At 43.0% G+C, this 27,509-nt stretch overlaps 1 protein-coding gene across 2 annotated transcripts in view; it reads right to left on the bottom strand.

Moving 5' to 3' along the window:
• Window positions 1–27,509, bottom strand: part of LOC127236843 (voltage-dependent calcium channel subunit alpha-2/delta-3) — a 775,613-nt gene that overhangs the window by 365,203 nt on the left and 382,901 nt on the right. For both annotated transcript variants that reach the window (XM_051204755.1, XM_051204756.1), the window contains exon 9: window positions 22,844–22,918. In XM_051204755.1, the coding sequence (XP_051060712.1) occupies window positions 22,844–22,918 (75 nt within the window). The remainder of the gene's footprint in view (window positions 1–22,843; window positions 22,919–27,509) is intronic.

The following is a 27,509-nucleotide window of genomic DNA, read 5'->3' as shown; positions in this document are numbered from 1 at the left end:
ACGGAATGGTCCAAGAAAGCTGGTAGGGAGAAGGTAGCTCAGCTGTTTGTAAGTGGAGTATACACACACACACACACACACACTCACACACAAACACACACACACACACACACACACACACACTGATAGAACTGCCCTGAACCCTTCCAGGATCTCCTTCCTATTGTGGATAACAAATTGAAGCGTCTAAAGGCAGCAGCTGTTTAAAGCCAGTGCCAAATTAGACTCAAGATGGATCTCTTGGACATGAACAACACATGCTATTTCATAGCAGGTTCCTCACATCAGCTACACATGGCAAAAGCACTAATTACTCCCTGGAAGCCAAAGGCGGTCCGCTCAGCACAGGAGATTGTCAACTGGGGAAGCTTTCAAGTGGACCAGCACTCCCACCACACCAGTCCCTGTTGTCCTGGACAACATTAGTCACCTTATACAGCTCATCACAGAGGCTGAGAAGACCTGTTGCCAAGCTTCACTGGAGACCACTGCAGGGTCCAGATTCTCTGAGGAAAACCACAGCCAGAAGGCTTCAGGACAGTGTGCAGGATGACAGTGAGTGCTTGAAGTGGCAGGCCTTGCCCATCATGTCTGCCACACATCTCTGAAGGCCAGCGATCACTCCAGCCATGATGCTGGGCTCTGGCTCTGGAGAAATGTGTGTTTGTATTCAGTGCCCAGGAAGACCGCGATGCGGACACAGCACTGTGCATGCCAGTGAGCAAATCCACACAGGGCCATCACCTCCTAGGCACCCATATTAAGAACCTTAGGCTCACAGGCAAGGCTGAAGGGCAACAAGATGCTTGTATGGGTGCATAAAGATTTGTGAAGTTTTATAAAACTTATACTTAATTAAAATGTGTTTGTTTGCTACAGTAATCTCTGTATTTTGCCAGCCATAATTATATATTAGTATTAAACTTTTTAAAAAAGATTTATTTATTTTTATATGCATTGGTGTTTTGTCTATGTGTATGTCTGTGTGAAGGTGTCAGGTACCCTGGGACTGGAGTTGCAGACAGTTGTGAGCTGCCATGTGGGTGCTGGGAATTGAACCTGGGTCATCTGGAAGTCTTCAGCTCTCTCCCCCAGTACTAAACTTAATTGTATCCATCTCATCCATTCTCATTCAAGTCTGGAAATAAACAAACCACATCTGGAAATATAGCTTTATTTTTATTTTATTTTTTTAAAAGATTTATATATTTATTATGTATACAGTGTTCTGCCTGCAGGCCAGAAGAGGGCACCAGATCTCATTATAGATGGTTGTGAGCTACCATGTGGATGCTGGGAATTGAACTCAAGACCTCTGGGAGAGCAGTCAGTGTTCTTAACCTCTGAATCATCTCTCCAGGCCTTGGAAAAAAATAGTTTTAATGATCTACTTACATGACTTGACTAGACCCTGACTGATGACTACTTAGATTTTTCAGGATTTTATTTTTCCAGTCATTACTCCGGTGGACATCATCATGCTGAAATTGTAAGTCATTTGCCTGGTAACACCATCATGCCAGCTTCACAGAAGTAAAAAAAAAAAAAAAAAATCAGTAAATATACAGTGGATGTATTTCTTTGTATATACCACAGGAGTTATTATAGAAACATAATGAAGCAATTCAGATAGTGCTTAATACGGAGTCAGTATTTGTAAGTGCTCAGTAAACACCAGGTATCTGTGGGATAACTAGAGGTCATAGTGTCAGAAGGCACTGTGTTTGGCTCTTGGTTTTAAGCCTCTCTGCTCACATGCTTTTTCCCCTTCCAGTGCTACTTACAAGGACAGGAAAGTTGCTACTTCCTCAAGTGGGATAAGAGAGTGCAGATGCCTTGGTGAAGAGGGTCACCACACCCAGGGGTCTGCAGCTCTCCAGCTCCCCTTTGTTTCAGATTGCCACAGTAGGCACATGCCAACATGGCTATTCTCTTTAGTAGGCTCATATTTCCCCAGTTCTAGGAAGAGCTGGCAAGGGTTAGGGTTGCCAGCTAAAATACAGATCACCACATTAACACCAAGTTTCAGATAAATAAAACGTGGAAAATTCATTGTTTATCAGTCTACACAGTATGCTTCAATTCCCTGTGAATTTGGGGTGGCTTGCCGCGGTATTCAGTGTCTCCTATCTTTAACCAATCATGGTCTGTTCTTTCTAGGTTGTTCTCTGATCCCCTCATGGCCTCTGTCATCACAATGGACAGGGTGTTTCAGATTCTTATTCAGTGTTAGCTTCAACCTGAGATAGGTATTTTTCTAAAGATCCCAGGAAATCTTGCACTGTTTAATTTTTTTCAACTCCATACAAACTAGTTTCCTGGGAAGAAGAAATCACAACAGGGGAGTTGTCTCTATCAGACTGGCCCATAGGCATACCTGTGGGACATTTTCTTGATTAATACTGATGTGAGTAGGGACAGCCTACCAAGGGCAATGGCCCTGGGTCATATAAGAGATCAAGCTTAGCAAGCCATGGGTAGCAAGTCAGTAAACAGTGCCCCCCCCAACTCCTACGGTCTTTGCTTCAGTTACTGCATCCAAGTTCCTATCCTCACTTCCCTTGGTAACACACTGTAGCTTGTAAGCTGAAAGTAGCCTTTTCTTAGACTAAACTTGGTCAGTGGTCTCTTATCAAAGCAAGGGCAAAGCAAATGAGGCCATTCTCGTGTACACTTACTCTCGTACATACAAGTGGCGGCAAGGAGGAGGAAGAGCAAGAAAAGAAAACAGCAAGGGGCCAAGTGAAGGGGCAGAGAGGGAAATGGTGCCATAGCCTTAGGGAGGCTCCACGGGACAGGGCGAGGAAGTGCTCGGTGGCCCGGGACAGGCATCCACTCTGAGGAGGGAAAGGGTGATTGGTGGTGGGAAACTGACAGTAGAAGCTGCTGATTCCCATGTGATGGAGTAGGCAGGAACATGTTCTGTCTACCCTTGCTCAGAACCTAGGGAGGATACATTCCATCCAGGGCCTTCAGAGGGCCATGAGGACACTTGTGAAGTCCCATCCACACACAGTGTGAGGTACAGGGAGCGCTTGCCTAGAGAAACCCATTGCTGCCCTTATATTCTCCTCCCCTTCCTCCAGGTACAATGCCCCCCAACATGCTCAGCCAGCTCTGGCTCACGACCATCTGTTGAGTCATCCATGTTTATAGTATTTACTATTTAGTTTTGGTGCTGAGGATGGAGCCTGGGGCATTTCACTTGCTAAGCACACATTCATTCTACCACTGAGCTAACTACATACCCAGTACGACCGGAATCTGGTGGTACTTTGGCTTGCTAAGAATCCACCCATTCTGTGTAGTGAACTTGATTGACTGAGCAAGAGCACACCTGACCTTGTCTCACAGGCCTCACATGCCATGGAAGTACTTCTCTACTAACACACACCACAGTAAGAGGTGCCCTCAAGGGGATGGCCTAGGGTACTGTTCACACTTAACAGGGATACTGAAGGAGGGCCCAAGATTAACCAAAGACAGGAATGCCAGCCAGGCCATGAGGATTGTAGGTAGAGGACTAGATATCCCCAAACCCCAGGATAGGAGAGAATGACATATATAAGTGACTCTGATGGTAGGAATGCAGAAAGGGAGGACTCTGTGTCCTGTGGATGTGGGGAGATAGGAGCCCATTAAGCAGGAATGTCCAGGCACTCTGAGCTCCCGTTCAACAGATTGCTAGTCAGAATGGCTGTGTGAACATTAAAAGATCTCAAAACTCAGAGCTGAGGAGGAATCCCAGGCTTAGGGGTTAGGGGACCCTCAGGTTGCAGCAGGTGAGCCAGAGGAATGAATAGAAAAATATGGACCTCAAGGAACAGGGCAGCAGAGGCCCAAGGCCAACTCAATCAAAAACAAATCAGCTGTGATCAAAAGGTAATAGAAGGATAGATTTTTCAACCACAGGATATGAAGGCATAGGCATTGGGGAGCTTTACAAACAACTTGCACACTATCCCTGAGAAAATTAAGATTCAATCACTGGCAAGACAATGAAACTGAAGAAATCGCTCTAAGAGAGAATTATAGGATTCATCAATAAAGTTTTCCTTTTTTAAGCTCCCCATTGGAAGATTAAAGATACAGATCTTTTCAATATTCCAGTTGTTTTTCTGAAGTAAAACGTCTCTTTGCAATTCTTCAGTGGGAGTATAAACTTAGAGGCATGGCGTGTCCTTTTCAGGCCTTGTAATGGTCACTCAGTGTTCACTGTGCTGAGTCTGCAGTTCTAGTCCCCACAGCAGGGGAAGACTTGTAACATTTCCTCTCATCCCTCTGTGAGTGTTGCCCCTGTAATTCTTTATCGTGTCCAAAGAGGAGATGGGCCATTCACAGCAATTCACCAATACCTATCCTTGTGTCACCAGCTGCAATGGATGCTGGGTCCCTCCCTCCCCTGAACACAGAGTGCCTATGCCGGCAATGCACAGCTGTGGAGGTCAGGTGGGGTCCAACCAGCTGGCAAGCCACATGCTGATTCTTCCCCAGAGCTCAGCCTGGAATGCTGCAGGTGTCAGGAGCCTAGTGAACACCTCCCTATTTGCTTCTTAATTGAAGCTCAAGGAACTTTAGAAAGAAAATCATTATTTCCATCTTTCAAAGAAGCATCGTGACCTATGCTCGCTACCTGATATGGGTACCCTTCTCAGAGACAATAAATGAGAATGAGGAAGTACACCTGCCCTTTATGTGGAAGTCAAGTGTTCCTGCCTCACAAATTCAGGGTCTCTGGGTTGCTGATTCTAACTGGACTGGGATAATGAGCAAGTATCTCTCAATGAATAAGGTGATGACAACAGGATCAGAGTCCATGGAAAAGTGTCTTCACTCATTCTTGGAGGAAAAGGCCCAGCATGTAACCTGGAAACACCAATGATGGTGCTGTTGGGAACCCAACTTATAGCCTGCAGGATTTTAGGGGTTACCCTACCACTTCAGTCCCCAAGAGGGGACAGAAGAGAGAGAGAAGGAAGCTTCCTGGAAGAGCAATTAAGGCCTGATGTGACTCCCAGCCTGGACAGCCTGGGCAATGAGCTCACGGTGCTACTTCCTTTAACTTCAATCTTGTAATGGAAGGCTGCACCGAGGGTTAAGATGACACAGAGTTTTTGAAAAAGATAAATATAGTCCATGTAAAAATAAAAGTACCGCATGACTACAATGCCGATGTTCTGATAACTGGCGATTATTTTTCTATCCCTCTCCTTACTAACTCTGAATATAATTTTCAAGACAGGACAATGTCTTAAATGATCTTCCTAACATTTCTGTTCTGTCTTCTAGTGCCTTGCTGCTGTCAAGTCAGAAAAGCAATGGAAAGCACTGTGTGTGCCATGTTTTTTTTTTTTTGTTTGTTTGTTTGTTTTTTTATTTTAGAAACTTCTCTGAGTAAGTATACTCCATCAATAAAGCTATCACACCAGTCAGCAATGCAGATGACTTCACTGACCAGTGAGCCTGAGGTCAGATTACCTGGTGACATGTGTGGAAGGGATACGTGCAATGTCAGTCTTAGAAAGCAGGACCTCAGGCTCCCTGCCTCCCGGGAGGAGTTGATGGGCCCCCTTCTCACAGGTCTGGAGGCTGGGAGGTCAGGTGTTGGCAGATGTGGGTTCTACTGAAGGCTCCTCTTTACCTCACATATGGCTTGTTAGCCATACAACTATCCCCGAGATCTCTCACTTTGACACTAAGGGTAGCAGTCATATTGGATCAGAGACTATCCTGGTAACTACATTCGCCCTTACATGGTACTTCAGAAACTCTGTCTGCAAATGCGACTGAGTCACAGCAATGAGCTCAAGGGTCAAGGAGACACAGTGCAGTCTATAACACCCCCCAACTGTTTAATCCTTGTGTCCCAGGTAAGAAAATAGAACAAGTGAAGTGCACCATTGCAGATCACTAGCAAGTATGTAGCTCCTGGTGATCAAACTCAAGTTGTCAGGATTGGTGGCAAGTGCCTTTGTCCACTAAGTCACGTCACTGGCCCCAGCCTGATCCTCTGCCAACTGGGCCCTTGCTTTCTTCCTTCTTCTTTACACACACGCACTCACTCACACACACACACACACACACACACACACACACACACACACACACACATATTGCTTAGCTGCAAAAGTGATTCTACACCATGACACTTTCCAGTCTGTAAGACCCATGCCCCACAGAAAACAGCCAGGGCAAGCAGAAGCCATACCTTCTAGCGCCAGCATGGAGATCTCCATTTGTGCAGTCCTTAATCAGTGAGGTCTATGTGAATCTTATGTCACAAAGTTTGCCAAAGAAGAGACAGTATTAAAAGGACAGAATCTGTTTTTCAAAACCTACCACATGCTTTTGAGTCTTTATTATGGGAGTGATCTTGGTAAAGATTTCACTTCACTACCAATTAGGGATTACAGACTGTACAATCAAGGCTGTAGGAAAGTCAATCAGACAGCGCACGGACGAAACAGCACAGGACCTAACGCATAAACTCTCAAACAGTCTTGGGTGTTCTTCAGGGAATTTTTAAGAAACATTATATCTGAAATAATTATAGGATTTCACAGAAGTTTCAAAACTAGTACTGGTTTCCACGCTCTCACCCCAACTCCCCCAGTGATAATGCATTTACCAAAGAACAGTTATCTAAACCAGTAAACTGACAGTGGCATAATACTGTGAAGTAAACTACAGTCCTCACTTGATTTCACTGGTTCTCACAAGCATTCTATGTAGGGATAATACTTTATAAAGTGTTGTCCTATGGCAGGCTCACGGGTGACTCACTATCACCCTCTGGAGACCGTTCTCTTGCTGAAGAGAAAAACCCTCTCATGGACCCTCTATACCACAGCCTTGGTCCACAACTAAGCACTGGAGACCATTGATTTTTCTCTACTACTGAATTATTCTTTTGAAGGTTTATTTTTATTTATGTGGGGGGGGGGCAATATGCATGTGTATACACAAATGTGTGCAGTACACACAGAGGCCAGAAGAGGGCATTATACCCTCCGGAGCTATACTTACAGGTGGTTGTGGGCTACCCAGTGTGGACACTGAAAATTAAATTTCAGTCTTGCAAGTGCTTTTAGCCCCTAAGCCATCTCTCCAGCTTCTATCACTGGAATCTAATTTTGAACATATTATATGACTGGAACCATGCAAGTGCCACCTTTTGAGACTGGCCTTTGTCACCCAGCATGATGCCCATCACACACATATAAAAGGGTCTTTGTCAGTCTTGCTGACAATCAAACCCTCAAAGCCCCAACAGTGCTCAGCCTGAGGCAGATAAATATCTCTCAAACTAGGTTTCTAAAATTAACAGGCATATAAAGGCTTACATGTGTGCAAAAGTTAAATATTATTTGGCCGAGTTTCAATTCCATGGTTTTACCCCAAGGAATCAGTCAAGCAAATATCCAAATGTTTATATGAACCAAGTCTATCATAGCACTATTTATAATGATAACAAAAAACATGCTATATATTGAGCAATAAGGAGAATGGAATGTTATGTAGTCATATAAAACACTGCAGATGAACTTATATATGCCTATAAAGGTCATTTGAACTTACTCTTAGTTTTTGGAGACACTTAAATACAATGTACTTTAAGAAAAACATTGGATGGCCTTCAAAAAGCATGTTATTGCCTACTTTTGATAGCAGGAATTTCACATAGCTTAGGATTCTCTTCTTTTTGTTTATCCATATTATGAATCAGATTTTTTTTTATGTAAAAGCATCATTTAAAAAAATATCACTGCTGTAGCTAAGCCTTTCTACCAAGATGTCCTTATTTGCAGAAGGGTTCCATATTTTGGAATCTTAGCTGCAAAGTTGTCATTAGATGCCTGGCCCCATAGCTTTGGTACAGTGGGAGAAGAGATGCAGTTGCTTTCCAGAAGCCCAGCTGATGCTCATGACCAGCATTGAGGGAAGAAGAATTTGGACATCTGATGGCAACCAAAAAGACCTTCATGGGGAATTTAGAGGAGATAGCCCTTAAAAGTCAAAGGAAAGTTTTGGATAGGTGGGTGGAGAGAGCCTGGTGATGGAAAATAGAATCAAGAAGGTTTATGGGAGAGGGATAATCGGGGAGTTCCCCAGTCCCACCTAGGAGGAGGCAACAACAGTAATTCTCTTTCTTAGAGACACAAAAAAGGAGTCCCAGGAGCTAGGCAGGCAAGCGGGCCAGCTACCAGCCTAACTCCCTAATTGAGTTTGCTTGCACTACAAATGAGACTGACTGACCAATTCTTCCCACACATTGATCATGACACCAAACAGAGCAGAGGGGACCACCCAGCAAAGATCACAGCTTCAGACAGAGCACCTGACAGCAGCAGACACTGCACTTCTTCAACTGTGGTTTGAACCTGGAGCCTGTAAGGCAGGTATGTTTGAGTTTCTGATATACAGGGTCTGGGCTAAGAAGGAGCTGCCTCCTCTCCTGGCAAGGAAAACTTTCATAAGGTGGTAAGAAACCAAGTACTACCTTCAGAAATGATCACAAAGTGGAGGAACCCTAAACCCAGAAACTCAGCCCACATACCTGGAAAATGTCCTGCTATAATTGAGGGCTTTTGCTCTTAGCATGATCATTTCCATACCATTAGCAGGCTCCCAATAGATAGGTAGAAAGGGCAATATTTATGATCAGAGTTAATAAAACTGAGTGTAAGTGTAGAGTTAGCTTTCTTTGTCATGGCGCCATGTCGTCACCTTTGTCCCATGCTCCGAAGGGTCCTACTCTCACCCAATGCTCTGCTGACATCTTCCTATGCCACTACATTCAATAAGCAAGAAGCCCTGTTATTACATTCATGCCTAGACCATGTTCTGCTGATCCAGCAACAGCAATTCACTCCTGGAAGATTTATAAAGGAAAGAAGTGATGGGAGATGTCATTATGTATATATGTTTCTCATACTGGTTAATGAATAAAGCACTGTTGGCCAATAGGAAAGGAAGATAGGAGGGGCTAGGAGATAGGGAGGAAATAGGAAGTGGTAAAGGAGCCAAGATGGAGAGTCGGGAGAAAGCAGTATGCTGACCGGCTCCCCGGTAAGAGAAATACATAGATCAGCAGAAATGGGTTAATAATTAAGGCAGAGCTAGCTGATAAGAAACAAGTAACTGGACCAACAGAATTATATCTAATACAGAGTCTCAGTGTGTTATTTGGGGCTGGTGCGGCGGCGGGACAAACCCGGGTGGCGGGTGGAAAAACAATACTCCTTACAAAGAAGCATATTTTTGTCTCAAGGTTCCAGAAGTCCAAGATGCCACCTGCTCAGCTCCTGGTAGAGGATTCAGGTTCATCTATGTGCAAGCAGCAAGAAAGAAAAGCAAGTAGAAAGGCGAAAGGTGGGCAGCTTGGTGTATCACAACCACTGGCTCACAAAAGTAAACTCTCCTTGTGTGTACTGCTGGAAAGGCAGACCTTATGTTCTATCAGACCAAGCCTTTACAATGGGACTTACTTAAGCCTCAGCATGAGTTTTGGTAGTGTCTAACTATAACCAGACCATGGCAGTTCTGAAAATTCATGTGGCCCACTCTGATGGCTGCAGAGGTTTAAGTTAGGCTACATAAGGACATGAGTAGTGAGACAGGGCTGTCTCTAGTCACAAAGGTTTGGTCTCTGTCTCTACATAAATGTTTACCAGTGTTCATGGATGTAAAATTAAGTTTATATTTTGTTATATTGTGTGAAATCTTTCCACTTATGATGTTTTATGCACATTATTTTTACCATATTCTATGTATGTATTCAAGACATTTTGTATATTGATACAATTTGGGATATTTATCATGCTGCCCTTTATAGTTCTACCTCTTGTCTTGACATTTCTACTCTACCTTTATTTTAGGGATTTATATGTATGTATATGTATATAGTTATATTGTTTAAGTATTTGTTCCTGCTTTACTCAGGGAAGTTTTAATCAGTTTTTTAGCTAAGTTCCTGAGTATTACAGATTATCTTCACTCATGCTTCCTGTACCTATGAGATTAGTCAGATATAGATGCTTAATCTTCAATCACTTCATAGACATGCAGAACATGGCATTTAAATGTTTTAATATTAATACTCTGTTGACATGAGACACTGTTGCTCCTGACAGCACTGTGCACTTTCCCGAAAATATGTTGGACACTGTTGTTGCTCCTGCTGGAGTATATTCTCGCCTCAGCTAATGGCCTGTTGGGCAAAGAATTGCCCCCACCTTGACCACTGATTTGGACTTGCAGTCCTATGTGCTTGCAGGAGACAAATATAGAAGACTGCTGGACCTTGCCAAGTCAGGGTAAGACAGCCATTCTACCTCCCTGCTGTTGTTGTGGTTTGTCAAGTTCTCTTGGCCTTAGCCAAAACTGGGTGTACCAATGTTGCTGTGAGACCTAGGGTGACTGTCCAGGTGGCTTGCTCTTTCTGTCCTTGCTGCACCTTTTGGAAGTTGCCCATCCACACTTCCTGTCTACTCTAGTATCGTTATTTTCCTTCTCAGGTCTTGATGAGGTTGAAGATTAAACTATCACAACTATTATTCTCTCTTCCTAGTTAGATATATTAGGTACTAGACTTAAGTTTTCCAGCTTAGGACAACTCTATTGTAAACTCCATTATGCTTTCACCTAGGACTAGATATGTAGGTCATTTTGTTCTCGATTTTCCTTTTCTTAGAGCACACTTGTTATTCACTGTTTTGTATAAAGTTTTGTATTAAGCCTAAATCTTTTCTTTAGACTAAAAGGAGAATTGTAGTGAGATAGTCCTTCTGTGGCACTGACCACGCCCATTGGGGGGTGGAGCCATGGGCGGAAGTGACCTGTGGAAGGAGGTCAGAGGAAGAGCTGGGAAAAGCTCTCTTGCTGGCAGGACTCGGACAGGAGAGCATCCGGTGGAAATTGCTGGTGTTCATCTGTCTAGGTTGTAAGTTATTTCTCCCTGAATAAACATCTATTCGGCCTATTTGCTTATCCTGATCCTTATTTAACCACAATACATGGATGCCTTGCTTCGGGTTCCAGGGTCATGACATCAGAGAGCATAGATTTTGTTCAACCAGCATCTGGATAAAGAATCCTCCACAGTTCACTTGATGGAGTAGTTTTAAAATTAGCTTGAGTGAGAGATCAGGGTAGAAGGATTGTGTTTAGAAAACAAATTCTAACCAGGAAAGCACACTATTTCAAACCCTTAAGGGAGTCAGTCATTGATCCTGGTTCTTAGGGCTTTGATGGACAGTGATGTTGAGAGGCTAGAGCAGCAGCATGCTTACACACTCATGTATACCTGTATTCACAGACACAAGTACAGCTGCCAGAACTGAAGGATGCTGGGAGTATGAGTTGTGGTATCTAACAGCATTCTGGTGAGCAGCTGACAATGAATCCCTGGGAAGCTTGCTAAAAAACACTCAACGGCTCCAAGCTTAAAGGATCTGTACTTTACAACATGTTGTTCATTTTACAATGGGAATCAAAGACCTGGGGCAGTTGGGATTGGGAGATGATGGCAAAGGTGTTTCCTAGGAAGAAGTCATTGTCTGTCACTAGGATGCCAGTGTGAGATAGGTACTATCACCGCCTGGGAGTTGGACAGTGAGATAAAATAGCTCACTTGGCTAGGAGTCTGGAAATAGCACAAAGGCCCCCTCTGGTTTTGCTGCCTCCCTTTGAATCCCTGTGAGGTACCACTGGGCCTCAATCAGGCTGCTGCTACAGTCTTGCTATCACCATCCTTGACTGTGATGATGAGACTGGGAATCCAGAAAACAAACTTAAGTCAAAACACATAAACACAAACAGTCAAATGAGACCATGCTGCACCCCTCATGAAATACCCACAAGGAAGACATGCTGTTTGAGGTCTGCTACCAAGGAGCCCACAATCATGTAAAATTCCAGTCACATGATTTGGATATCATATAAAACACAGCCCAACAAAACACTAGATTTCATTGGCAACATGCATGTCATGCAGAAATGAATTCTCTGGGCAGGGTGAAAAAGAGCAATGTTGAGATGCTTTAGATGCCACTCTGGGCCTTCCTGTGGCAAACCACTCCATGTAAGAGACATTGCTTCTACCTGCAGATGCACACGCGCGCACACACACACACACACACACACACACACACACACACACACACACACACGGAGGCAGAGAGCAAGAGACTTGTCACACTACTGAGAAAGAAAATTCAAAAACAAGAACAGCCAGAAGTGCCCTGGGTATGTCACAGCACACATTATCTTCCTTCCTCAGCAGTGGATAGATCCCAAACTGGTCCCTGAGGAAAAGCCAGGCTTTGGGCTTCTGCCTCCTCAGTGGGATGATAATGAGAATTCAGCTCCAGATATGGCATGCTGGTCCATGCTGGATGTTCCCTTCAAGACCCAGCTGGCTGTTAAATGAGGTTAATTCAGCTCAACCCAGTGAGATTTGGAAGCAAATGCCCAAGAAAGCTGCTAGACTCCAGGCAAATATTTTACAAATTGACAACAAAAGAACATCTTCCCTCTGTAGAGATAGGAAAGAGCCTCGGTACCATGCATAGATAGATGCCTTCAGCATTATGTCTATTATTTCCAGACTTCTGCCCAACCGAGAAATTTGTCTCACTGTCACCCTCCCAGGGCATGATAGGCTACACAGTGGCATCCCTGTGCCAAGACAACATGCTCCTTCCCAGGAAATGCCTTCAGCATAAGCTACCAATCCTGACATGTTTGGGGAGTCTAAATAACTGGCCATTTGGGGGCTGTGCCAAGGCCAGCTGGCAAAGATTGCCAGGGACCTGGGCCTGCAGAGTGTAGGGTCTGGGTCTGGCATCTGGGTTCTCCGTAGGCTGGATGGTCACAGCAGAGGCAGAAACAGAGACACTGCTGCCCTTCCACTTACCACCTCAGCTCTGCCGAGTGATGGGGGATGTAGTTAATGTTCAGATGAATTGGCACCCAGACTCAGGCCTGTGCAGAAAAGCACAGAGTGAAATCATGCCTGCCTAAGGACTGTCAGTGACTTTCATAGCACATTTCAGGCAGATTTGTCAACAGGTTTAACCCTATGGAATAATTAAAGCTAGAAGACAGGCCACAGGGCTGCTCTCCAGGGCTGATGGGGAAATCTGCACATGGAAGGAGGTGCCTTGTTCTGCCGGCCAAGTTTTTAAAACTTATCACTATTAACTCATTAACTTCTTCACTTGAAACACACAGAAAGAAAAGCAGAGACTGGCCAACACCTACAGCTCTCTTAATAGAAAGCACAGCACAATCAAATGCAGGTGCCGATGTTTTATGTGTGAGGTGTCTTCCATCAAAGCCAGTGTTGTGTGTGCATCCATCTAACCCAAATGCAAGACACTCAGACTGCACCTGTGTGAAATGTCTGACTACTCTATGATCTAAAAAATATTGTAATTTAATATGGTTCCTTCTAACAGCTGTTTTTGTTGTTGGTTTTTGTTTTTGGCCTGAGCACAACACCCTGGATTCAGTTTGTCTAACACAAAATGATAGCTGGAGCTTGACCTCTGGCCATACAGGATGTGATGAGTGGGGAGATAAGGCAAAGCTTTGCAAAGTATGAAGTCACACCCCAAGCTGAGGGGATAGGAGGACTGAATTGCTGTTATTCCAACACACTCCAATAGTCAGGGCAGCTAGACCTGTACAGGATTTGGGGTGTTAATTTAACCCAGAGCATGGGCTTTAATATGCATGGTCAGATGTCCTGATCATTGTACTTTCATGCTCCTCCCCCCCGTAATACTTGCCATAAAACTAACATAAATTTTTATGCAGTGAGACACACTCTTTCAGATACTGACTATAAATCCCTGAGTTTCCCTGCATAGCCACAGCATTCAGTTAACAAGTCTCCAGCGTGACCTGCAGACTGGGCTACATGCTGTACACGATGTAGTCATGTTTTATCTGGAGAACACATTGTTTACCCATGACCAAGTTCATCCACATGAGACCGGGCCACAATATAAAGTAAAATCCCTGTTATTGTTAGGGAAATACTTGCAAAATTACAGCTCCTTCTAGCCCATAGATGGAAGATCCTAGTAAACATAATCAATGGAGGGGCTAGAGAGATGGCGCCTCACTCAAGGAAACATGCTGCTCTTTCAGAAGAACTGAATTCAGGTCCCAGCACCCATATTAGGCCACTGACAATGGCCTGTAATTCTAGACTCTTCTTTAGACTTCCATGGGTACCCATAATCACATGCACAGACACATGTAGACTAACCAAGGACTGCAAGGGAGATAGCTCAGTGATTAAGACTGATTACTGGGCACACATGAGAGACTGAGTTTGGAGCTTTAGTTCACACATAAAGGCTGGTCATGGCCATGTGAGTCAGTATTTCCAGGGTGGGAAAAGGGGTAGAAGGATAAGACTGCCTAGCCAGAAAGCACTGGAACTCCAGTTCAGTGAGACCCTGTCTCAAGGGAATAGTGTGGAGAATGGCAGAGGATGTTGGGCATCTTCCTCTGGTGTCTGTACATGCACCCTGATCAGAATTGCTCCCTAGGCCCTCATGATCAGTTTCATAAATGCTCCCCCAAAGCACCAGAGAATTAGAGACAGCAACATGGTAGCTTGTTTGTTTGATAGGGTATCAAGGTAGAACCCAGGTGAGCAGCTACGGAGACCAGAGAATAGTTTATAAAGAGTAGTATCCACAGTCCCTCCTTGACTAAAAATCACACCAGTTCACAGCCAGGTAGCAATAAGACATACATACATACATACATACATACATACATACATACATACACACACACACACAGATAGAGATAGATAGATAGAGAGAGAGAGAGAGAGAGAGAGAGAGAGAGAGAGAGAGAGAGACTGACTTACAGCAAACCTGTCTACATTCAGACAGAGAAATCAAAATAAAGGGCTCAGTGGATTCCCACAGGGGTGGAAGTGGTGAGCGAATGTCACACCCTTCTTCATGTTAAAACAGTTGTGCTCTGCCTTACTGGGGTGGATGCCACAGCTCTGTAAGAATATCCAACTGAACACCACCCATCACATCATGTTCAAGCATGTTATATGGTTTTCCCATAATTCAGAACTAGGCTTGACTTCCCTGTAATACAAGACTTTAGGAGAATGAAGTAATACTGAATTGTGTAAGAAAGATAATTCTACCTGCTCAGCAAGGCACTGGGTGGCTAATATTGGGCTTCTTAAGATGTAGGTGACTGGTGTGGCTCTGTATTTACACTGTGTTATCTAGTTATCTAGCACAAGTTATCTAGCACCTCCATGTTTCTGTCATCTGTTCAGCGGACCAAATATCCTGGGACTAGAACTCCTGATGTATACACTGGTAATAATGATGATGGCAATCATAAGAATTGGACATGTTTCTACCTACTAAGGAACTATATAATGTTATATATTACTATTTCATGTACATATTTCTATGTGCAATGTATATCTTTATTTTTGCCTTCCAGCTAAATACAGATGAACAGTGAAATTAAGAAATCAATTAACTGGTGAGTCTACTTAAAGTAGGAAGTCCATCCAAGGTAGAAATCTCCCTAAACCCTCATTTGCTAAGGGTCGAATTGAAAAGAGGCTAAGGGCTTCCATGTACTCTATGCAGAAAGCGTTAACTCTGAGTTATGCAAAAATCTGCATTTAGTAACACACATTTTCTTCTAGTCTCATTTACAGTTTACACCAATGATGGGCAAACTATCACTATGGGCCATGTTTGTCCATGGTCCATCTGATGGGGGAATCATAGTTTTATTGAAACACAGCGAAGACAATTCATTACATATTGTCATGTCTGCTGTTGTGCAGACATGATAAATTCCAGTCATTGTAGCAGAGATTCTATGCCCCCCCAAAACCAAAATATTTACCATGCAGGCTTTAACAGCAAGAAGTTTTCTGGTATCTAGTCTAGACTCACACCAAAAATTCACATTTATTCCAGTGCACTGAGGAAGGGATAAACAAAACTGCCCATACTATATGTTGACATACACAGTCTAACATAGATAGTCCCCAATAGCACTTTGGCTAATCTTAAATGAGTGAACTTATCAAATGCATATACACAGATAATTATATATTAAAAGGTAATACTTGGAGAACCTCCAAGAATAGTCTCTCACACAAACATTCCCTAGATGATGGTTTTTGTAGCTTCTCAAAAAGCTACCTCATGGGAACTCAGGCTTAGCGTGTACCATGGATCATTGTATCACTGATTTTTAAGTCATCCCAGCTAACAGAGTAGTGTGGACCTAATACTATGTGACCTCTTGACTATGACATTGCCCCATTAGAAAAAGACATTCTGTCTAGAAATTAGAAACTTCCCTTAGAACTGTAGGGGAGTGAATGGGTTAATATTCACTGTTATACAAAAATAGTTTGTTTTAAATCTTTTCAATAATGGGAAAGTACTGTTAAAAATACTTGATTCCCAATTGCACAAGTATGATATGCTCAATGAAAAGACACTCTAACAACACAGAAATCTATCAGATAAGCCTCTCGAACTTTTTTTTTTTCATTTCTTTCTCTCTCTCTCTCTTCCTTGCAGTTTAAAACAAGCAAAACAGAAGCTACCGTATCACAATAGTAGTTGATTGTGAGATATACACTTATTTTCTGTCTTTCTCCCTTCCCACCTCTCTCTCTCCTCTATGCATGTATTTTATTCTTGTTTGTAGCCATTTTTATTAAATTATATCACTGAATATTAAATTATATGATCTAAACTTCCTATACAACTGCAGACAAATTGTCCCTAATTTTTTCTATTTAAGTGATCTCTCTAGGTACTCATGATGTTTAAAAGTAGTGCAATTCTTATACTTTTACTAGTTTTTAATTTAATAAAAGTGAATTATCATTCATTCCCTCAACACACTTTATCTCCTTTTGTATTTTTGCAGGCAACATTTATTTATATGCAGAAAAGCTACATAGGCCCTGTCTGTTACCTTCAACCTAGCTCCAACCAGAAGAAATAGTCCCATGGAAAATCCAGTAATTCTGCTGGGTCTTTTTGTTAGTTCAAGGAGCTCTGGTGTCTCCTGATGCCAGGGGAAATGATGAGAGCTGCCAAGAAGATGGGAGTCACATGGGTCTCTAAGATCGGCTGATTTTGCAACAGCCAATTCACAAATGAATCTTAAACAGAACCATGAAATTTAGTGGATTTTAGGACATCTTCATTATAAAACCAGAGAAAAACCATATCACCCTCCTTCCTCCTTTCTATCCCTGCTCTGCTCCCCACAGAGACCACGGGAGGTTCATTTCGAGGTCTGACGAATGGTTCAGAAGGTCTGAAGTAGATTACAATGTGAATTTCCTTGTTTGAATTCTATATTTGAACTCCAGACTCACCCAATTTGTCATGGTTTCTTTTTCCTTAAAGAAAACACCAGTCAGTTATTTAGAATATAAAACAGCAAAGCCAGACAGAAAACCACACCTTTAGAAGACAAAACCAACCACTTAAGAGAACTTCCAGACCCCCGTCCAGGGATGGCGAGCTATCGGCTATTTATTTTATGCAAAAATCATGGGAAGCCAGTTTTGATCAAAGCTGGCCAACATTTCCATCCTCCTCTTGCCTTGTTTTAAGACACACTAATATCCCCACATTCCTTTTCTCATTTTTTTAAAAATAGTTTTATCAAATGCTGATTTGATTTAAATGATCGCGTTCTGATTTTCAGGGTATAATCCTAGATGTGACCTGGGAGCAGCTCTTCATGTCCTTTTGAGTAGCTGAACCTTCAGAGGCCACCAGGGAAACCTCTAAGTGATGAAAAGTTAGTGGGGGGGGGTCAGGGAGGGTAGATACAGTTTCAGATATCCTACTGTCCCTAGAATTTATCAGGGGGGACACACGAACATTCCCAAAACCATCAATTAACCGCCACTGATGGTCACACTACCAGTTTTACACAGGTGACATGGCAGGTGACAATGTTCCATTACCGTTATGAGAAGAACGGGTAAAACGTTCAAAGCTGCCATCAAGAGATCAGAAATGACTCGGGAGAAATGCCAGTCTGAAACCAGCCAGTTTCACCCCCTGTCTGTCACACTTTGATTATCTTGATTGTATTTAAATGTACTACATTTTTACCATTTTGTGTAGTACATGATAATAAGCAGGGCAAAACCATAAAGAATTCTAAGCTTTTATGGTCAATGTTTTCCATAAAACAACAAGAAAGAACCAAAACAAACAAACAAAAAACCCTAGATAGGATCCATTTTCAAGTGCCTCATGCATCTGCCCAGTCATCCACATTTCTAGGAGCCATGCGCCCCTTAGCCTTAAACTCGTGCTCAGTGTTTTTCCTGTAGAAGTAGGCATATTTGTCCAACACAGACTATTTCTCACCTGCAACCCTATGGTCTGCTGTCTGGCCACTCCATCTCCAGCCCTGCGATGGGGTCCCTGACCTATCAGAACCATGTGGAAAAAGCACAGGGACACAGCCAGGGAGAGGGTCTGACTCCAGACATCAGGTCTGAGGCTTAGGGTACAGTATCCCATCCCTAGGAACCCACTGTTAAGTGAGTATATGAAAATTTACTCTTAGTTTTTCATGAATGGTTTGTGTCACACACTGACAAAGACTACTATGCATGTACATGCCCCATACCGAACTGATGGCAAAAACAGAAACCTGGTCGAATTGACTGACATAGCTCCACTCTAGTGTAACATATCTTAATAATGGAAACTAAAGACTTGGTCTTCTGAGACTGTTCTCAAAATGTCAAGAAGCTTTTTGCCATTATAAGGTAAACTGCAATCAGTACTAAATTATAAATTAAGTTTTTCTTAATAGTTACAGAATGATATACGCTATCTAGTTTTACTAGCTTGATTCCATAATGTTCCTTTACTGTCTTTTTTAATGTTTTCAGGGTCAGTGCCGATCACTCTTGTTTCATTCCAACACTTCTGATTTGTCTTCTCTCTTTTTATTTTTGATTTTGCTAGAGATTTATTAATTTTAACTGACTCTTTTTAAAGAAGGAAGTTGTGAGTTTTATTGTTTTCTTTTATTTTCAAAATAAATTGTTTCTGTTTTTTATTATATTGTTTCTCCATGCTTCCTTCTCTTTTATTTGCAAGCTCCATCCACTTGATAATCTTTTCATTTAGTACTTGAAAGTGCTATCCTTTCTGCGCCCCCCCCCCCCAGATTTCATGGGAAATCTGCTATCACTCACATTGGTATTTCATGCAAGCAATATATCCCTTCTCTCTAGTTGTTTAAAAGATATTTTTCTAACTATATTTATGACATATCTTGACACAGATTTACCTGGGCTTATCCTATTTTTTTTTTTTACACACAGCCTCTGAATATATAAGCTATTTTCTTTTATTAGGTGGAGAAATATTTCAGCCAATATAAACATATGTTTGGTCCCATTCTCTTTTCTCTCCCGGAACTGTGATAGTATGGATGCTGGCTCTTTTGCTATGATCTGACCTGTCTCCAGGACTCTTGTTTGTTTCAGTCTACTTTCCCTGTTGCTAAGACTAAAATGTCTCCATCAGTTCATGCTGAAATTCACTGAGTCTCTGCTCTCACTGACACTGGGCTGATAAGTTCCTCTTTTATGGTGATTGCACTTTTCTCTCTCTTTTTATTTTTTTTTATTTTTTTTTTTTACATATTGATCCCAGTTCCCTCTCCCTCCCTCCATCCATTTTCTTACTCTCCCACCCTCCCATGCCCCCAACCACCCTTCCCTCCCATCCCCCCACTCCACATGTAGGGTGATGCCTTCCAGGAGGGGTCATCTAAATCTGTCAAGACATTTGAAGTAGGGACTAGGCCTTCCCTCCTGCCTCTAGGTTAAGGGAGTATCCCTCCATGGGGAATGTGCTCCCAAAGTCCTTTTGTGCACCAGGGATACATCCTGTTTCCACTGTCAGAGGTCCCTTAGACTGCCCAGGCCTTCTAGCTGAGACCCATGTTCAGGGGGTCTGAGTCAGTCCCATGCTGACTCAGTCTGGGAGCCTGTTAGCTCCTCCTTGTCTGTGTGTTTCTGTAGCCTGGTTTTGTCCTCCCTCTCTGTATCTGGATTCCAGTTTGGCTCAGTGTTTAGTTGTGGGTGTCTGCTTCTGTTTCCATCAGCTACTAGATGAAGGCTCCATGATGGTGGATAAGTTAGTCATCAATCTCATTATCAGGGAAGGGCATTTATGGTAGCCTTTCCACTGTTGCTCAAATTGTTAGTTGGGGTCAGTCTTGTTTGTAGGTCTCTGAACATGTCTCTAGATTCAGTTTTCTCTTCACACCTATAATGGTTCCCTCTTTTATTCTCTCTCTCTCTCTCTCTCTCTCTCTCTCTCTCTCTCTCTCTCTCTCTCTCTCTCTCTCTCTCTCCTCTTTTCTCCCCTGACTCAATCTTCCTAGTCCCATATGCTTTCCTCTCTTCCCCTTCTCTTTCTCCTAGCTCCCTCTCCACTCACTGTGCCCCCTCACTCCCCATTTGCTCAGGAGATCTTGTCTCTTTCCCCTTCTGTGAGGGACCTTGTATAAATCTCTTAGAATCCTCCTTGTATCCTAGTTTCTCTGGTGGTGTAAATTGTAGGCACATTTCTCTTTCTTAGTTCCTACTCGGCTCTATTTTGTAGCTCTCCTTCTTTGCTTAGATAGTCTGATTTTTTGCAGGAGAATTCCCATTTGTTAGTAGAAACATCTTTGCAATTCCAACATTTGATTTGTGTCATCACAGGCTCCTGTCCATTATCGTTTCTCATCCATGTTGTGGCTTTTTGGTTCTTGAGATGACATGGGAATTTGTTGGGGTTTTTTAGTTGTTTGTTTTTAATTGTTTCTTTGTTTTTTTGGGGGGGGAGAAAGTTCTAGACATTATGCATTTTGGTTCTCTCTCTCTCTCTCAACACAAAGAATGGCTTTCTGTCTTTCTGTTTGACTAGAGTAGAGAAGCTGCTATGACAAAAGTTTTCAGTGGTCTTACCACCAACAGAAATGGAGTTTCTAGGAGGTTTCTGGAGTTTCTATTGCTGATCTGAGCAAAAGCCTTGGATGTTTGCTGTCAGAATAATACTGCTCAATAAGGAAATCAGGTAAAAAAAAAAACACCTCCATATTTTCCAGTCTAACAGCCCCTGACCAGGTCACCTTCTCCTGGATCTCTTTAGTTTCATCCTTCACTTGTTTACTAGAGTTATACATAGAGTTCCAGGGTTCTGAAGAAGGCAGCCTGATTGATACATAGCTCTTTTCTTCCACACTACAGAATCAGACAGTTGGATTAATATTTTTTATATTCAGAAGGACTCTGGTTTTCCTATTTTTATAACAATATATTCAATATATTTTATAACAATATATTTAATATATAACAATATATTCAAAGACAATTTCAAACAAATTTCTAGACCATTCCTTCACCCAGTCCTTGTTTTGTATATAAGCCTTGATACTTTCAAATTTCACAATGCTCTCCATTCTTTGATCATTTAAGTATCTTTCTCTTCAAAATTGGAGACTTTGTCTACTGGTACCTTTTTGAGACAAGTATCAGAGAAGGGTGAACCCCTCATCAAGGCAGCAGACAAAGAGAAAGTGTAAGCTTGTTGTTTCCCACAAATGAACATCCTCAAGGAGCACTATTCTGTTCTTATTTCTTGCTTATAAAAATGAAGGTGTTTTGTGCATGTGTGTGTGTGTGTGTGTGTGTGTGTGTGTGTGTGACGCACATGCATGTCTGTGTGGTTCTTTGCCTCCCAGTCTGAAGCTCAGCTATTTGTTCTTGTATGTGCCAGCTGAAGGAATCTCTCCTGGTCTCCTATGGCTCTCTCCCTCAGAGATTCCTAAGTCTTGCCTGCCTCTACAGCAACACCAATCTCTCTCTCTCTCTCCACAAGTGCCGGGGCTTTTCTCTGTAGCATTTGTTCAGTGCTCCATGGAAGCCCACCTTGACCACTACCCTCTGTCCACTCATGGAGGTCTGCTCTCCAGAAAAAGAGAAGTTCTTTGTGGCGAGTTCAGTAAAAAAACATGGGCAATGCCATCCATGAGTCTTGTGAGATATGACAAGGCTGCAGCTAGACCTTTACTGGTCTGACTTGTCATGGGTGCTATAGAAGAGGAAGGGTGGAGGTGGGACAGTTGGATTGGTAAAGCTAAATGTTGCTAGAAGGAAAATGATATAGCATCTTAGAAGGCTGTTATAAGAAATTTCTAGAAGGCTCAAATTTTAATAAGACCTTCAATCACATTTCCTAAGGTTTTCCTTCAACACATCTTTATTATATTCCATAGCTCTTATGGATGAATCATTCTTGGAACATTTATGATGTAGCAATACACTGATCAGTCCTCTATTGTGAGGCTTATACTCTACTGAAGACAAGTTATCCTAAAAGGCACCCCAATGATGCTTCAATCCTTTGTAACATGTGAGAACAGAGAAATAAGAAATAGATTCAATTTTTTTCTTGAGATCTCATTAAAAACCATATTCTTTCTGTGGTGCCGACAGAGACATTATGCACACACAAGATCCACTATGGTTAGGGGAAAACAAAACCAATATGATGGATTCAGAAGTAGCAGGTAGCTGAATAAATTATTTTACCATCACGATTTTATATATGCTCCTCAGTAAACATTCCACAAACTGCCACGGCCACAGTGAATACATGTTACATTCAATGAAATCTTAAGAATTAAGATAGAACTATGAACAATAGCAGTAACAGAGATAGGGGTATTCCCAGGTCCCCGGTGTTTCCTGCCTAGAAGCAGTCCCTACCTCCTTGTTGGTCCTGTCAGCTTGCACCAGGGTTCCATTCAGACACGGTTCCACATAGTGAAGCTCCTCGTTATACTGCAAAGGATAGAAACAATGAAGAGGAAAACATGAAGAACCCAAAAGATACTAGTTAACAGTCAAAGGCTATACAATCACACAGGAAGTCAGCCTAATTACAGGCTCAACTCATTCAGTCAATTGCAATAAAATGCTAAAGACAAACTTGTTTGGAGAAACCTAAAGAGCCCATGCTAGAGTACAACATGGTGCCTACTGCTAACTGCTCATCCTTCAATAGTGACTCGGCAGACAGGAGTTCACACAGGCATGCCCAACTGATGGTGGAACAGACAGATTGAGTGGTCCAGGGCCAGCTCCAGCCTCAGCATCATAGAACAGATTCCTGTGTTGGTCACATCCATGAGGGGACATAATGGAGGAAAGGAGTGGCCTTGATATTCTCAGTAGCCATAGAAAGGCCCGGGGGGGGGGTGCTTCTGGTAATATTCCTTGTATAGAGTGGTATCATCTATATAGCTCTGCAAATATCTATCCTCTCCAACACTTCAGGCCCTAGCAATCCAGGATATGTCCCTTAAGGGTTTTGATGGGTACTGTCTGACCACTCAAGTATCTTCACTCCTTAATCCGCAACAAAGGCATGTTCTTGTCAGCCTATATTCTGCTTCTCGCATGTCTCATCTTTTCCTTCTGACCTCCACCACTGAGAACTATGGCAGGAGGTCCACCACCTGACTTCTGATTTCCCCTGGCTGACCCATGCTCATCCTCTGGATTGGTTCAGTTGCATACCCACTGGGAAGGACTGGAAGGTACCAGAGGGGCATTATCAACCCTCTTGCCTGTATATTCCACATATGTTAAATTTCCTTCACCTGAAGCACCCAGCTCACAGGGAAGCCCCACCCTTAGTTGCTCTGCCTGATCACCTGAGACTGTGACTGGCTGAGACTGACTGTACAGCAGACATATTGTTACCCTGAACTGCTAAGCTCACAGAAGGTGCCACAATTCATTTATTCAGTGAAAGCACCATGGCATTTCCAATTTAACAGCCAAATAAACCCAGACCTCTCTTGAGGAAAGAGACTAGAAGCATCTCTCATATCCACTCTAGAACAAAATCTGGCTGAGTATTTGACTGAGATCAGCGAGCACCATGGGAAGGCCAAGCAAGCCAGTGAAATAAAGAATGAACTTATGGCACTCACTCTGGATACTTGCAAGAATATACCTGTCCCTGATACCATGGTGAGTGCATGTATCAGCAGAACATCCAGAGAAGCTGCCTAAGGGATAGGCCAGGGTGGTGCTGCTCTGGGCAACTTGTTGCTATGGAGCCTTCCCTTCATCCAAATTCAAGATAAGCTTCATTTGTAGTTTGACTCAGCCTCAAGTACTTCCAATAGCTCACCCTTTGTAGACAGGAAAACTGGAGAGAACAAGCTGCAGAAGACATCAGTGAGTAAGTAGGGAGCAGTGTCCAGGTTTGTATCCTAATGGTCTGACCTCACAGCCACTTGGTTTCAGGATTTCAAAGTCCTCCTCAACATCCCCTACCAGTCTCCTCCACTTTCCACCAGTGTCACCTTTGCCCCTTGCTTCTTCTTGAAAATGCATCTGGAAACTTTCATTTGTCCCATGAAGCATTGAGAAAATATGGATGTGCATCAGCCCCACATCCTACCACCAAGTGTGGGGGCTAACCAAGGACTAGTTCTCTTTGCTGGACAACTTCTCTCTTAGCTAGTGCATGTCTCTGCTGAAGGCGGTAGTGACAGAGACTGCTTCTGTACTGGATTCCTGGGGGCCTGTGGTAATTCTCTCTATCTGGAGATGGTCAGCATGTGCTTATTTGGTAGTGATTCTTAGAGCTGTATGTATATTGTGCATACCTTTGTTATGTTAAATAAAAATTAAAAATAGGTGTTTGCTATGCTGAAGTTAGCTGCTAAGGAACAGGGTATGGCATTTGATCCCCATAAGGGAAGTCGCCTCGGGATTCAGGAGGCACCTACACAGATCAACTTGAAGGTCTTCACTGAGGTTCTCTTGCATTTGCAGGGTTACTGAAAGCTGCTTGGGAGGCAGCCATTCCCTTCTCTTTTTTCTTCCTTGCTGATGACCAGCTTGGTTCACAGCAATAATATCCTTGCAGCATAAGTGGTCTTAGCCAATCACAGTTATCCAGCTATGCAGTATTAGATAGTTGCTTCCTGAGCTTTTTTTGTTGCCCGGGTTAGTCGGTGAACCATGTGCAGGCAATAGAACAGAAGGAACACTTCTAGTGTATTCTAGAGCTTTCTCCTGGTACCAAAAGAAAATTTATATGTGTACACCTATCCCTTGCTTCCTCATTACACAAAAGGATGAAAAGCACAGGTCAAGAGAAGAAGAAGAAGAAGAAGAAGAAGAAGAAGAAGAAGAAGAAGAAGAAGAAGAAGAAGAAGAAGAAGAAGAAGCATGGGTTTTCCACAGATGCCCTCTGAACCACAGGACCAATACTTCATCTGCCCTCCTTCTGGATCCTTCCATCAGGTTATTAGATACATACATATTGATGTAACCTTTGAATCTTTATTCAGCTATTCTGTAACTCAGGCCCTCTTAAGGGTCCCAATTTGGTTCTTGCTTTTTAACATTGTGTGTGTATGTGTGTGTGTTGGTATGGGTACACATGCATGTCATATGTAGATATCAGATAACCTTGCTTGCATGTTGGTCCTGACTTTTTTAAGTCTAGATTGAGATCCTGTCATTCATCACTTCATACCCTACTTAAATGGCACAGGAAGGAGTGTGTGAAAAGTGTCTTGTCTCTACTGTCTGTCTATCCATAGAGGCGTTGGAAAAATAGAAGTGTGATGCCATACCTGGCTTTGTGTGGATTCTGGGGATTTGAACTCAGGTCCCAGGGCTTACAGGACAAGCATGTTACCAACTGAGCCATCTTCTCACCCTTGTTCTTGCTCTTAACCCTCCATTTTCCAGGTAATTAAAAAAATTAACCAATACTCTTCCTAAAACACACTTTTAAAGTCAATTCCTATGGTTGCAGAGTCCAACATCAGCGTTAGCACAGCTGGTACCAAGTCCTCTGCTTCTATGTACAGCGTGGGGCTAAACCTCACTGATCCCACATCCTTACACCTACTCATCTGTGGTAACCATCAAGTGGGCCCACAGAGATGTAAGGGACACGTCTCAATGAATACATTTTGCTAATACAAAGGCTAGTAGATGTTGGAGGAAGAGGCTTCAGGGGGAGTTTAAAAGCAAAGAAGACCAGGAAAGTTTGTCCTCATCAGGGAGGTACATGTGCAGTAATCAGAACCAGGGTCACTGTCATTGCGTACACTGTACCCACAGTAGAGAAATCCACTCTTCTGAACCCCAGCCAGCTTGTTAGTGGCATCATCTAAGCTTGCAGTTTTCTAATTTCCCCTGACAACATCAGGACTGAGGTGGTCCCAGCAATCTGGTCTGTATCACTGTGCAGAGCAGAGATGGCCATGTGTCGAGCAGAGTGCTACAAGCCCAGCAGCTAAAACAAGAAAGCTCACTGGCTACACAAGCTCATCACATTCCCAAGGGTTGCAGAGAATGCCCTGCACATGGATGGTCTCTTCAGCCCCAGCAGGTCCCCCACTTGGCCACCTTTCAGCTAATACATACTTTCAGGTGCTCCCTTGATGTCTTTGCTGTTTTTATTGTGTATGTGTGTATATGTGAGGGATATATATGGATAAGTTCTGGGGGATGTGTACATCTGTGTGCATGCCTGCAGAGGCCAGAGGTATCTTCCTCTATCACACTTCACTCATTTAGACAGAGTCTCTTACTGAACTTGGAAATCATTGATTGGTTAGACTGGCTAGCTCATAAACTCAAGGGATCTGCCTGTCTTTCTCCCTCCCTCTAGTAGCATGGGGGTTACAGACACTTGCAAGCTATGTGCCTAGGTTTCACATTTTGGGGCTCTGAAATCAGGTCCTTATGCTTGAGCAGCAGCTGTTTCCCAAGTTCCAGTATCCCCCAGATTTCTGTTCTCTGAATCAATGGTGTTAGATGGTTACATTAGTGTATAACCAAAGATGTGGTGACTGCTAGCCTTAGGGCATAATAGCCCATGAATAACTCTCATTCCTATTTGGCCAAGCTGATGTCAGTATCCTCAGGAGAAAGAAGATGCCACCATTCACCCTCATAGGTGCAATTTCTTCTGTACTCTGCTTCGGCTCCTCCTGTGACCAGCACTCCACCCTAGAGGCCTTCTGCCACACCCTCCCACCAAAGTACCAAATCCTTCCTGCAGATGCTGGAGAAGTTCTCTTGGTAGGACAGAAGAGTCTGAGGATCCGAGAAGAGGTGCTATGGGAATGGGCATAGGGCGACATCCACTGTCGCTTAAACCTCTCACATAACCCACTGGTCTTGGTCACTGTAAGCTTTCTCCTCCATTTCTATTTCCTTGTGGTTTCCTCTTTGGGTTCACACAAATAGTCCCTGGTTTCTCCACAGACAAGCTGGGATGTGTGACCAAGGCTTTGTAGCTCCACGAAGCACAGGGTCTGGGTTGGAGAAACCTGGAGTCACTACCCCTGCCAGAGGCTCATTGTGAGGATGAATGAGTATGCTCTAGGTC

Source organism: Phodopus roborovskii, unplaced genomic scaffold (genome assembly GCF_943737965.1).
Source record: "Phodopus roborovskii unplaced genomic scaffold, PHOROB, whole genome shotgun sequence".
Taxonomy (NCBI): Eukaryota; Metazoa; Chordata; class Mammalia; order Rodentia; family Cricetidae; genus Phodopus; species Phodopus roborovskii.
This window is presented reverse-complemented; position numbering and strand designations above follow the sequence as displayed.